At 39.4% G+C, this 14,827-nt stretch overlaps 1 protein-coding gene across 1 annotated transcript in view; it reads left to right on the plus strand.

Annotated features, from left to right (window-relative positions):
- LOC143283870 (uncharacterized) overlaps positions 1-14,827 on the plus strand; it is a 63,052-nt gene that overhangs the window by 25,529 nt on the left and 22,696 nt on the right. Inside the window, exon 5 of the mRNA XM_076590250.1 lies at positions 8,421-8,581. Coding sequence (XP_076446365.1) covers positions 8,421-8,581 — 161 coding nt within the window. The remainder of the gene's footprint in view (positions 1-8,420; positions 8,582-14,827) is intronic.

A 14,827-nucleotide genomic window follows, 5' to 3' on the forward strand; every position in this document is an offset into this window, starting at 1 on the left:
CCCTCGACCACTGCTACACCTCCATCAAGAAGCCGTACCACACGATCCACCGTGCGCCTTTGGGACAGTCCGACCACAGCATGATTTTTCTGGTGCCGGTCGACAAACAAAAAATGAAAGCTGAAAAACTGTCGTGAAAACTGTAAAACAATGGTCGGCCCCTGCCTTGGAGATATTGCAGGACTGTTTAGAAGGTACAGACTGAAGTGTTTTTTAAAGATTCTGCCGGAGACTTAAATGAATACACCGACACAGTGTGTGATTATGTTTCTTTCGGTTAAAGTGTGTGCATTCCAACAACAACAAAAAAAAAAATATTTTCAATCGAAAACAATTCGTGTAACGGGGTTGTTAAGCAAAAGCTTTAGGAAAAAGAAAGCTTTTAATGAAACTGATGATAGACCAGTTCACAATAAGGCAAAAGAAGTGTTGAAAAATGCATTAAGAAGGCAAAGTTTTTGTACAGGAAATAAATAGAAGAAAATTTGTTTGCAAACAACTCTATGTGTGTGGACAGGACTGCAGAACATCACTGATTACAAAATGACCCACCAGGCAGTCGACAGCACTGACAGAACTCTTCCAGACAAACTCAACACATTCCACTCTAGATTTGACAAACCATTGTCTACTTCCGAGGTGGTTGCACCCAAAATCACCCCACTCCCCTTTTCACAGTCCAAGAGAATGAAGACAGATGCCACTTCAGTCGTTTGAAAATAAGGAAAGCCGCTGGCCCTGACAACATCTCACCAGGCCTTTTGAGGAAGTGTGCAGTCCAACTGTGTAGTGTCTTCACTGACATATTTAACATGTCCCTTCAGTCATGTGTGGTGCTACACTGCTTTAAAAGATAACAATCATTCCTGCTTCAAAGAAATCATAGCCTAGTTGTCTTAATAATGATCGTCCCGTAGTCGTCATGAAAACTTTTGAACGCTTGATTCTGCAGTTCCTAAAACCCTGCATTCTTCTCATCTTTTGATCCCTTCCAGTTCGCCTATAGAGCTAACAGATCAGTTGAAGATGCCATTAGCATAGGTCTCTACCACGTCCTCAGAAAATCCTAACAGCTATGCTAGGATCCTTTTCATTCACTATAGCTCTGCGTTCAAGACAATAGTACCATCAAAACCATATTTCAAATTGAAAGACCTCTCGCTGCCTGAATCAGTTGGTGCATGGATCATAGATTTTCTAAGATGCAGACCGCAAGCGGTTAAAGTTGGTGACCTCACCTCCTCCACATTCATTCTCAACATAGGCGCCCCACAGGGATGTGTTCTATCCCCACTGTTGTACTCACTATTTGTACATGACTGTGCAACTCAGAATGAATGTATATTACACGATGGTCGTTTGCCGACGATACTACTCTAGAAGGGCTGATTACGAACAGTGATGAGTCAAATATAGGGAAGAAGTACTAGAACTTGTCAGTTGGTCTGATCAAAACAACTTAGAACTCAACGTATCAAAAACAAAAGAATTAATTTTAGATTTCAGGAAGACCAGATCTGACCCCTTACCACTTGCCATTAAAGACAAGCAAGTAGAGATCATCAGCGAATTTAAATTTCTCGGACTGATCATTTCCAAAGATTTGAAATGGGAGAAAAATACGGAAAAAATTGTTAAGAAAGCACAACAGCGCCTGTACTTTCTTAGGTGCCTCAAAAAGTTTGGAATTAAAAAAGAAATGATGGTTGATTTCTACCGAGCAGTCATCGAAAGTGTATTATGCTTCGCTATTACTGTTTCTCAAAGCCTTACTAAGCGCGTTGGGTTACGCTGCTGGTCAGGCATCTGCTTGGCAGATGTAGTGTAGCGTATGGATTTGTCCGAACGCAGTGACGCCTCCTTGAGCTACTGATACTGATACTATTACTGTTTAGTACGGAAACATTTCCAATGCAGAAGTCGCAGCCCTGAACAGAATCGTAAAATCTGCCACCAAGATTACCGGGGCTGATCTACCTTCTCTAGACGACACATATCATAAGCAGCTACTCAAAAAAGCAAAATCAATCAGCCAGGGCGAATCACATCCAGCTTTTGGGATTTTCGAGATGCTTCCCTCTGGTCGACGGCACCCAGCGCCACCCCTTTTTTATTTTTGTATTTTTTCCTACGTGCAGTTTTATTTGTTTTTCATATCGATTAGGATTTTTCTACAGAATTTTGCCAGGAACAACCCTTTTGTTGCCGTGGGTTCTTTTACGTGTGCTAAGTGCATGCTACACACGGAACCTCGGTTTATCGTCACACCCGAATGACTGCCGTCCAGCCAAGGTCAAGATCTAGCGGAGGGGAAGGAAATATCGGCGGCTGAGCCGTGATTCGAACCAGCGAGCTCAGATTCTCTCGCTTCCTAGGCGGACGCGTTACCTCTAGGTCTTCACTTCTCTTGTGATGTGTGCAATCAACAACCATGTGTGTGTGTGTGTGTGTGTGTGTGTGTGTGTTTCTAATACATTTACTCTTATGCATGCACTGGTGCGTGATTTTAATCTTTTTTATTTCCTCATTTTGTTTTGTTTTGTTTTGTTTTCTTGTGTGTGTGTGTGTGTGTGTGTGAGTATGTGTGTGTGTGTGTGTGTGTGTGATTTTCGATTTATGTTTGTACCTTTTTGACTCACTTGTGTAAACAAAGTGAGTCTATGTTTTAACCCGGTGTTCGGTTGTCTGTGTGTGTGTGTGTGTGTGTGTGTGTGTGTGTGTGTCCGTGTGTCTGTGTGTCCGTGGTAAACTTTAACATTGACATTTTCTCTGCAAATACTTTGTCAGTTGACACCAAATTAGGCATAAAAATAGGAAAAATCCAGTCATCTTGTTTAAAACAATATTGCACCTCTGGGATGGGCACAAAAAAGAAGACTAGTTATATGCAAACTGCATTTACTGTTATATTTATATTTTTTGTATTCTCTAAACTTGGCAATTTGATCTGATATTCTGACCCAACAACAAGAGCAGTCATTATTATCATTTTTTGTTCAAACAGGAACTTCTTTTGCTAAGCATGGAAGTTTTATTTATTTTGCAAACGTTTTGGTGCAGATAGTAAAAAAGGGAAATTACTCTGTAATTAATGCTAGGGGACTTAATTCGCTTTAAACTGATCTTTCTCATCTTAAACATTACATTTTAAAATTATACTCAATACATAAAAAGCTTGGGTGTTGTTGTTTTTTAAAGTGTATCACATGTGAGTCTTGAAGGCCTTGCCTCACTTGTTTTGTTTTGTTTTCTTGTGTGTGTGTGTGTGTGTCTGTGTGTGTGAGTGAGTGAGTGAGTGTGTGTGTGTGTGTGTGTGTGTGTGTGTGTGTGTGTGTGTGTGTGTGTGTGTGTGTGTGTGTGTGTGTGTGTGTGTGTGTGTGTGTGTGTGTGTGTGTGTGTGATTTTCGATTTATGTTTGTACCTTTTTATGTACTATGCGCCCCCCCCCCTTCCCTATATTCCTTGTGACCCCGTTACACTTGGTACTTAAGACCTTCTATCATATTCTATCGTTCTCAATGATAATTTGGATTCCAAGCTAAAAGATTGTTGAAAAGAAATGAGTAAACTACGCCGTTGTGTTTATCAACATTAAAAGCACGAATATACATTATCTTTAGTTATGGACCACATACACTCGACCATGTCTTTTACATCCCACTAACCCAAAAGGGCATACATCTGAATGTTAGAATTGTGTGATGGCTGGAGACCACACCTTCCTGCTTGATTTAGCCACTGTTTATAATAATGCAAAAAATAATCCTGAAGGCAGAGAAGCAGTAGATAACATGATGAATGAACTTTGACATGTGATTGAAGTTGAATCCATACAGTTAGTAGTGTATACTGCATTTATTGCGGAATGATAAATGTCAACATCGGCTGTTAAATATGCAGACATTGACTGTGGATACGGGAAAGATTATTTTTCTTGTTATCATAAGTTTGCAATTGGGTGAAACAGTGAAACAATATGGTTTGGAATGCTTTTATTTGAATGAAAATTCGATCAAATACGTCTTCATGGGCTTCTGTGAAATCGATAAACCCAATAGAACAATACTGAAAACAACACACAGTAAAAAGGAGGCAATGGTAGAATAATATTTTATAGTCATTAAATGAAAGGAACAACAATTACAAAATGTTAGAATAAAAGACTTGAGCTGACACCTTTAATAATAATAATAATAATGTACATTTATATAGCCCTTTCTCTCTAACAGCTTAGGGCGCCTTTCATGAAAGAAACATATTACAAGTTACATAACTCATTCATGACCACCCTTTCTTCAGTCTAATATCATCATCTTAGGTGAACAGACTATAAATAAATAAACGAACATCTTTCTCAAAGCCCCTCCCCCTGCCTCCACCATCATCCCCCAACACACACACTCTCCCTTTCCCACTCTTCATACATACAAAGTGAGCTGGCATGGGTGGTGCTGTAGAACAAGGAAGCTGAGAGTGCTTATAGATAGGTTTTAAAAAGATGAGATTTTAGTGATGAGCGAAAAGCAGAAATAGAATCAGATGCACAGATATATTGAGGAAGGTTGTTGCAGATGTGATGAGCAGCAAAAAAGAAAGAACGTTCACCGTAGGTTCTTGTATTGACACGAGGAAGTTTCCAAAAGGTAGCAGTCAGAGGAAGAGCGGAGACACGCAACTTTGTATTTAATTCTCGCTTCAGTGGGGAGCCATTGTAGACTGCGGAGGTGAGGAGAAATGTGATCAGTACGTGGGACTCTGAGAGTCAGACGGGCAGCACTGTTTTGAAGTTTCTGAATTCGCTGAAGAATTTTATGTGGACAGCCTATGAGAAGAGAACTACAGTAGTCGATTCATGACAGCACAAAAGCTGTTTTAGTAGTTTGAACAGAAAGGTACTGACGGATAGTGCTGATGCGACGAAATTCACAACTGACTATGCGTATCAGATTTACTACCTGAGCGTGCATGCTGGGGTTTTAGTCAAGAGTGACTCCAAGGTTCCTTGCTAAATTAGAAAACTGAACTGTGGCATCACTAACCACAATAGAGGCAGGAAAAGATATACATGTGGGCATTCTTGCAGAGGAAATAATCATAGCTTCAGCTTTGTTATAATTTAACTTTAGTTTGTTGAATGTCATCCAGGATTTAACATCGAGAATACAATCCTACATTGACAGAATCGGACTGTGTACTTGGTTTGGTTCTACAGACTTTTGTAGGTGAGTATCATCAGTAAAAGAGTGGTGAAGAACAGAATGTCCAGTAATGACATCAGAAAGAGGAGCAGTGTACAAAACGAACAGAACGGGGCCCAGTACAGAGCCTTGTAGCACGCCATAGGAGATCAAAGTTGGATCAGACTTAAAGCTGTTAACAGAGACAATCTGGAAGTGGTTGGATAGGTATGAAGAAAACCAATTCAGAACTGTTGAGTGAATCACAAAAACATTTTCAAGTCTGGAAAGAAGTATACTATGGTCTATTGTGTCAAACGCAGCCGACAGATCGAGCAAAGTCAACACAGATAGTTTACCTTCATCAACAGACAGTAACAGGTCATTAACTACTTTCTACAAAGCTGTTTTAGTGCTATGGGCAGATCTATATGCTGACTGAAAAGAAAAGAGCTAGGTGGATTCCTGAAGGTGGGAAGATAGAGTGCTATTTCAGCACTTTAGATAAAATATCATGTTGTAAAATGATACTCGGAACAACCAAGCTGAGATTCTGCAGGACGTTCACAGCTCTTCAGCATCTTTGTATATGGAATTCTTCTTCTTCTTCTTCGTTCGTGGGCTGCAACTCCCACGTTCACTCGAATGTACACGCTCAAAGGCCCTGTATTCCCATGTCTGTACATTGCATGTGCTGAAATGTTAGCAGTTATGGTAGGTGACAATTTTCCTCGTATTGCAAAATGTGCAACACAAGATATCGCACTACACTGAGGACACAGAATTATTTATTTTTGCAAGTGACAAAACATTTCAGATAGCTTTTGGAGAAGTCGATATCCTTTATCATTCCTTGCAGAACCGGTATGCTTTAATAAAATAGTCCGAATAGGCAGAAAAAGTTTATTGACTCTGAAACACTGGTAACAAAAAGGATGCGCTACATCCTACACATTCTACAAGAAGATGGATGTTTTATGCCATAAGAAAAATTCAAACAAAATTAACAAAACCAAATTTTGATATTGACACCTTCTGTGGCTACAGTTTTGTCATGCCAGATTAAAAACAACAACTGGAATTGGTTTAGATAACAACAAAAATCTTAACCGTCCCAATAATTATACCTTAAAAAATTAACAACAGTTGCTAAAGGATCCGAATCATACTGTGGTTCACATATTGAAAAAGGCGTTGCACCAATGTACTGTGCAAAATGGGTAAAGAAACCGAACTTTAAAAGTGACAGGAATAACTGTCTTTCTATTTACATAAACTGTCTGTCAAGACTATATTATATTCATTTGTATTATATTGTAACTAAAACCATCCACGCAAATGAAGATTCACCTTGTCCCGATTCTGGAAATGAATGGGGTTTTGTTGTTGTTGTTGTTGTTGTTGTTGTTTGTGTGTGTGTGTGTGTGTGTGTGTGTGTGTGTTTCTAATAAGTTTATTCTTGTTATGCATGCACTGGTGCGTGATTTTTTTTTAATTCAGTTTGTTTTGTTTTGTTTTGTTTTGGTGTGTGTGTGTGTGTGTGTGTGTGTGTGTGTGGATTTGGACACGTATACGAGTATAGATATACATTATAAATGTTATGTTACTATGGCGAGTGGTGTAAAAGTATTCCATATGTGTTCTTCTGAATTGTTTATTTCATTTGTTGTTGTTTTGTTGTTGTTGTTGTTGTGTTCTCTGCCTTTTTGTTGCCATTATATTTGTAAGATTTTTAATTTAAAAAAAGGTTTTTTTTAAACCTATCTGTCAAGACGAAATGATTTTAAATGGAAATGATCCAAAGATGGAGGTCACATTGATTTTTGTTAAAGAAATGGAACTGCTAGGCAATGATGAGTGGTAATTCTAACCAGGTTCCAAAGGACTGCGTTTATTACATTATTGGCACAGCACGGTCAATCAGAAGTTCTCAGAACACACACAGAAGAAATCTTCATCAACATGGAGTGATGGCTTAGAGGAAACGCGTCCGCCTAGGGAGCAGGAGAATCTGATCGCAATGGTTCGACTCCAGACACAGTCTCCAGTATTTTCTCCCACTCCACTAGATCTTGAGTGATGGTCTGCACGCTAGTCATACGGATGAGACGATAAACCGCGCAGCATGCACTTAGCGCACGTGAAAGAACCCATGGCAACAAAAGGGTTGTACCTGGCAACATTCTGTAGAAAAATCCACCGATAGGGAAACAAATTTTAGAAAAACAAACTGCAGGCAAGGGAAAAAAAGTGGCGCTCTCGGTGTAGTGACGTGCTTTCCCTGGGGAGAGCAGTCCGAATTTAGCACAGAGGAATCTGTTGTGACAGAAAAGAGTGATACAATACAATACGAAACATTTCACCGTCATGCATTTGGAATGAACTTCCTCTTTCGCTGTGTCATGTCTCCGCACTCAGCTCTTTCAAGTCTGGCCTTAAAAACCCACCTCTTCCCAAGATAGTCTCCCTCCCTTGCCTCTTCCTTGTCTTCAGTTTTTCCAGTTATAGACTTATGCGTGCGTGTGAATGACTGGTCTGATAGCGCTTAGATTTGTCTCTGCACAAGATTCAGCGCTATATACATACTGTTGTTGTTGTTGTTATTATTATTATTATTATTATCATCATCATTATTATTATTATTATTATTAGCATTATTTGTAAACATGCAGATGGCAAAGAATCTGGGTTTACATGGATGTGACAGACGCATAAGCACTGACACCACCTTTTCCTTTCATGTCATCACTGGTAACACGACACTTGTGTTCATGTGATACCCATTGTTTCAAAATTGTTATCAATAAAGTAAAACATAGGCACAGAGCTGAAAAAATCTAGAGGAAGGATAAAATTGAACAGATGTACTGTTTGAAAGTCAGAGGAATGCCATACAGACTATAATCTTCGACACGCAAATTTAAGGCAGTTTGTTCATGAATGATAGTTACAAGGTCGTTTTTCTTATCTTTCAACCCATGATGGTTTATTTATAGCAGTAACTTCTGCCCGGATGTTTTTGTCGAGATGTATGAATAACTCCAATTGGTGGGTTGCCAAACACGAAAAGACCGCATTAGTTGTAGGTCCTTTTGAGAACATTTTATTTGACTAATTACCTTAGATCAATGTTAAAGAGAAGGGCTAGCACTCGCCAAAGTGCATGTTTTTCATTTATTGTGTGTGTGTGTGTGTGTGTGTGTGTGTGTGTGTGTGTGTGTGTGTGTGTGTGTGTGTGTGCAGTGTCCAGCGGCTTTTGGGGGAGACATTTCGTGGCTGTGGTGCCAGAGTATTTGACGGACACGCTGAATAAGGATAATAAGATCACTGCGAATCTGACGCTCACGACCCTCGCTGATTCCGATCCTGTGAACATCACTGTCAGGTTGCCCAATGGAAAACTGGTGGGATACACACACACACACACACACACACACACACACACACACACACACACACACAGAGAATTTGTGTGTGTGTTTGTGGTGAGAGAGAGAGAGAGAGAGAGAGAGAGGTACAGACAGACAGACAGGGAGATAATCTGTATGTGTATGTGTGCGTGCGTGCGTGCGTGCGTGCGTGCGTGCGTGTGTGTGTGTGTGTGTGTGTGTGTGTGTGTGTGCAGAGAGAGAGAGAGAGAGACAGAGACAGGGAGACAGAGAATGAATGAATAATTTTTTTTATTTTCTGAGGGTAATAGATTAAGCACACATGCTTTTTTTTAATCCAGCCCTCGACAATAAACAAAAAAACCAACAGCAAAACGATAACAGTTACAATAAGAAAATAAAAATTAAAAAAGGAAGAAGAGGAAAAAGTGAACAAGCAAGAGAAAAATAACGGAAACATAATTACATCAATGAAGAGAAGAAGAAAAGGAGCTAGTTACATAGCTAGATGGATAGAGACAGACAGACAGACAGACAGACAAATAGGCAGACAGGGAGAGCGAAGAGAGAGAGAGAGGGGGGGGGGGGGGGGAGAGAGAGAGAGAGAGAGAGAGAGAGAGAGAGAGAGGCGGGATTGTTCCTATATTTGTTCATTATCATATTCGGTACACGCACGCTTAAAGAAAAAAGAAAATGATGTATGTTGAAAGTAATACAGAGAACCACAAGGAGATTAAGAAAACTTGGTATTTGACACATGTTAAATTTATACATCTCAGGAAAAAATGTTGTAGGACTTGAGTTATCAGAAATTCGTGGTAGAGCATTTTGAATCTTTTCAAATTTGTTTCATGCTTTAAAGATAGAGGAAGTCTGTTCCATAACCAACTTTCTGAGTACAAAATACTTGATATATGTAATGTAATTACTGGTAAAGGAAGATAAATTTTGTGAGAATGCATAAACTCGTTGAAAGTGAACGTATTTCTAATAGACAATGGGGCATTTCCATTAAAAAAAAATATGCATAAAGATTCCTTTATTGAACAGCGGTTTGCACTTAAGTGGGAAAATGTTGAAAGCTTTGTAGTCAGCATCTGATACTGAAGTAGATTTGTTTAAGACAAGCTTGATGGCACGTTTATAGACACTAACTAAAGATTTGACCATATTGTAGCTAGCCAAATCCCAATGAGTAAATGCATAATCAACGGATGATAGGATGTAAGAATACAAGAAAATCTTCGTTTAAAAATTCTTAATCTTTTTCAGCTGGTAAGTTTTGGAAGCAATATTTTTTGGAAGGGTTTAAATGTGTGATGACCTAGATAAGTTATTATCAATGGTTACTCCCAGTAGCTTATGATTTGACACTTCTTCAATGTTTTCATTGTTGATGTAGAGGGGAAGTAAGTTGGTGGTTGAACTTTTTACATTTTTGTCTGGTACAAACCATCATTAATTTGGTTGTGTTTTTTTTCTGACAAAGGGCCAAATGATTCAATTGTGACCAGCTAATAAGAATGTTTATATTTTCCTGCAAACTGCTGCATACTACAAGTGGATCTGTGTGACAAGTATCGATGGTAGTGTCATCGGCAAGCAGTTCGCGTAATGATTTTGTGAATAAAGGTAAATCATTAATGTACAATGAGAAAAACAGAGGACCAAGTACAGATCATTGTGCTACACCAAATTCCCTTGGCTGAAAAGTAGACATATAATTATTTAGGTATACCCCTTGTTGTCTTTCGCTGCCAGGAAAATAAGATTTAAGTGAAATCTATTTGCCAGGGTTTTTTTCACAAAAAACGGGTATAAATTTTCCAAAAATTCTGTGCTCTTTGTTATTGGAGAAAGACCCATAAAAGTATATATTTTCTGAAAGGTAAATGAATAAAGAATACAAAACACATGCTGTTTTCTCATTCTATATATTTTTAGTGACATGCTGTTGTTTTGAAATCAGTGTTTTGTTTTTTGTCGCATTTTCAACTTGTTCATTACAAACATTAGTCAGGTAATTTGCACAAAAACATCATATTTTCTGGACAAATGGATATCTGCAAACACAAAATCATACTAGAACAACCACAATATATATATATATATATATATATATATATATATATATATATATTTAAGAGATAGATACACAATACATTGTGACTTCTTCAAGTGATAAGATGGATGTGAGGCCACACCCCCTCAGTCTCCACCCCCCCCCCCCTCCTCCTCACCCCTCTCACACGGTCACTTGATTCAGTTCTCATCAGACCGTGTTGGCTGCGTGCCAAGAATATCGCTCTGCTGCTAATTCGGTCATCTGTCGTCTGCTAACATCTGTACAGCCCGCATCACTCACTGACAGTCGCATCTTGGCCACTCTCTTGATTACTCCCTTTATTTTCTATCAGATCGTCCTATAAATGTTCATCTCTATCTTCTCCTTCGAATTTACGCTTCAATTCTTTCTGAGCATCAGCTAAAGAAAGAAATCATGGTTGATTTAGTTCGTCACGATCGCATGTCTTGAGCACGGCGTCAGTCCGACATTTTGTTGAGCGAGCGAGGAGAGAAGTCAGGCAAACACTTGGACAGTGACCCAACCAAAACGTTCAAATAAAGGACTGCTTCATGACGTAGATGGGGTTTCTAGCTATGAATAGAATCTAGAGAGATTCCCCAGGCTAAAGCTACCACTATTTTTGCCAAGGAAGTGAATGCAAACCAGGGAAAAGTCAGAATATTTCGATGACGAGTTATCTCGTCATGCAGGCAGCGAAGCATACATGCTTGCCATGACGAGTTATCTCGTCATGCAGGCTGCCTAGGGGTTAAATAGAAATGATGAAATAAGCTTCAGGGCATCGGAAGATAGATTATTTTCTGCAAGTTTCTTAGGGAGAAGTTCATGACTGATAACGTCGAATGCTTTAGCAAAATCAACGCAGAGAACTCCAGCGAACTGATTTCGGTTCATGTTTGAAATCCATCTCTCAGTAACTTTCACTTATACCGTATGAAAAGAGTGTTTTACTCTGAATCCAGATCGATTAGGATGTATGAGGCTCTATTTGTTTAGATAAGATAGAAGACATTTATAGATATGTTGATCCAATGGTTTTGAAAGCACTGACAGAATAGCAACAGGGCAGTAATTGAAAGGTTCAACACGGTTTCCTGATTTGTACAATGGTATTATTTTTGCCTGCGTAAAACTAACCGGAAAAGTGATTTTGGCCATGCAAAGATTGTAGATGTATGTGAGGGTTTAAGCTATAATAGGAACAGCTCATTTAAGAATTTTACCATCTAATCCATCGATTCCACGTGTTGTTTTCTGCTTCGATCGTTTTAAAGCAGTTAACACTTTGTGGACACTAACAGGTGTAATTACTATTTCAGAGTCAGTATTCGTTTCATTACAAAGGATTTTAGAATCTTCAAATCATTGTCTTTCGATTTATCATTAACTATTATCTGATGTAACTCAAGGCCTGACTAAGCGCGTTGGGTTACGCCGCTGGTTAGGCAACTGCTTGGGAGACGTGGTGTAGCATATATGGATTGTCCGAACGCAGTGACGCCTCCTTGAGCTACTGATACTGATACTGATACTGATGTGCGACGGAAGAGAAATGACAATTTAATGCATCAGCAGATGTATCATTCTTGGGATATGAAGAAGTATTCGTATTTTTATTTGTAAGTTGATTAATAGCTTTCCAAATAGATTTCCTATCTTTCTTTTGATCAATTAATTCTCTACAGTATTTTTTCTCTGCTCGCAGGAGAGACGTTACATAGTTCCTTTGTTTTTTGTAGTCATCACGAGATCCTTTTATAGAGATAGTCTGAAATATATGTTTACTTGAATTTCTTTGGTAAGCCAAGTGGGTTTTATACGATTGTTGACTCTTTTAGTTTGAAGAGGAGTATGTTTGTTGCAGATATTCTAGAAAATAGTATAGGCTACCAAACTTCAACAGCTTGACTTGGATCAGTAAAGTCATAAACATTATTTAGAGGTGAGTTCAAATGATCTAGAAGAAAATATTCACTGTCGAATTTCGAGAAGTTTCTGTAAGTGATAATTTTGTTGTTAAGTTTTGAAATTCTCGCTCCTTTCTTGGACCATGTGATGAAAATAGGGAAGTGATCACTACGGACACATTTTGGACCACTTGTCTCGATGACTGTGTTTTTGTTCGTTACATACACGTGGTCTATTATTGTCTTTGATGAATTTAGCTGGACGTGTTGGTGTTTTTATTAGCTGCTTTAAGTTAAAAGATTCATATATTTGTAGCCACTGAGTTTTTTATTTTGACAGACCAATATTGAAATCAGCGAGTTGTATGATATCTTTTGAATCTTCATTGACGTTTTCCTTCATAGAAATATAACGTTTATACCAGTCCACATTTTCGGCGGGATTTCTGTAGAGAAAACACAAACGAACTGGTTTGGAATCTGTCGGTCTTACCTCAGGCCAAATTGTTTCTATGTTGTGTTGTTCTAGACTTTCAGTTCTCTTAAACTGTACGGAACGGTGGATGTATATCAGTAATCAAGTCTCCCGGAAACGGGTGGGATCATTACGGATCAAGTTATAACCAACTATTGAAATATCTTTGTCTGAAATATGAGTAGATAAATGTGTTTCTGAAAAAACTAAACACATGAAAGTGTTTTTTTTTCTTCTGGCTTACACAAAACTGAATGTATTTCAGTTATTTTCTTTATAGCGTGGTATATAGTTAGATGTCCTATTCGAAAACCATCCTTTATTAAGCACGGAGTATTCTTATCTGACACTGTTGCAGGTCTAGGTAAAATTACAACTGTTTAGAGTAAGTTACAGGTCAAGGTAAAATTACAGCTGTTTAGAGTAAGTTTGACTATCAAACTGCACAATTGCGGAATAACTCAAATCGTAAAAAATGTGGGAAAGGGAGAACAAACAATGTTTTTTCAAAAGAAATAGAACAAGTGAACAATATACGAAAAAGAGTAAGGAAAACGAAGAGCAAGTTATCACTTACTCTTGTACATAAACCAGCAACTTTCGAAATACCAATAACAGTCTAGTTCACGACTTTGACAGTTTTACTATACAAATGAATACTGAAAATAGTATAAAGTCTATCAAATATCATGCAGCCGAAAGAGTCCGAAATCGCAACATCCATCCAGCAACACTCTTCATCGTTCAAATCACTCACTGGTTATAATACTTGGGGAACGGGGAGGGGAGTGATGTACACATGCCAGATTACACTGAAGTGCCATGAGCTGGGAAGCCATGTGGAGGAGATCCAGGGCATGGGGATGAATGTAATCTCTAACAGGAGGGGGGTTAAAGGGGGGTTGTTTGAATGGCGTCTGGTTCTCCATTGCCCGAAGAGGACAGAGGTTGGACGATTCGTTGAAGTGTCATGAGACCTTGGGTGAGAGTCTTGAGGGTGGATTCTGCGATCTTTATTATGGTCTGAGGAATTATCATATATTACCGAGGAGGGGGAATGTCTTTATTCCTATGGGTCTTTGAAATAATGGTTGAGAAATGATACACAGAAGAGGGTGGAGGGCATGGTGCACGTCCATCGTGCACAACATGAGCATAGGTGTCAGGCTGATGTCGAGGCCTCCTCGCCGAGAAATCACTTAACTGGAGAGGACTGTATCCTTGTTCGGGTGGGTCCCTAAAGTTCACAGATCTGGTTTGCCGTCTGTGACAGAAGGGTTGGGTAGAATTTGGAGGAGTACGTGTCCTGGGGTGAGAAGCCAGCAGGCTGGGGACGTCTGCTGTGGTCGGTAGGGAGAGGACAGGACCAGGCTGCCGAGAAATGGGTGGCGTGGAATGGGTCTGGGGGAGGTCCACTTCTGTCGTCGTTAACATCATGAGGCCTGGCAAAGGGCACTTGGGCGTTCTTCGTCCCGTTCCTGCTGAAGACACTGCGTCCACTGCTGTACCAGACTGACCTCATGTTGTTTTTGCCATGATGGGTCAGGTTGGATTAGAGGGCAAGACAGGGGACCCAGAGTTGGCCATAGATGTACTGGTGTGGTCAATGCAGGAGACCTTTAGGTAACGACCGACTGTTTGGAGGTTACTGTTTGAGGGGAAGATTGGATTGTTCAGGTGGTGATGACCTCTGGCCGGAACAACTGTACTCATGTTGACGGAGGATTGTGGAAATGAGAACAGGCATTGCTGGATGAGGTCAGTCCACTGTTCTGTGACTGGGCCTGACT

Source organism: Babylonia areolata, chromosome 7 (genome assembly GCF_041734735.1).
Source record: "Babylonia areolata isolate BAREFJ2019XMU chromosome 7, ASM4173473v1, whole genome shotgun sequence".
In the NCBI taxonomy this organism is placed as follows: domain Eukaryota; kingdom Metazoa; phylum Mollusca; class Gastropoda; order Neogastropoda; family Buccinidae; genus Babylonia; species Babylonia areolata.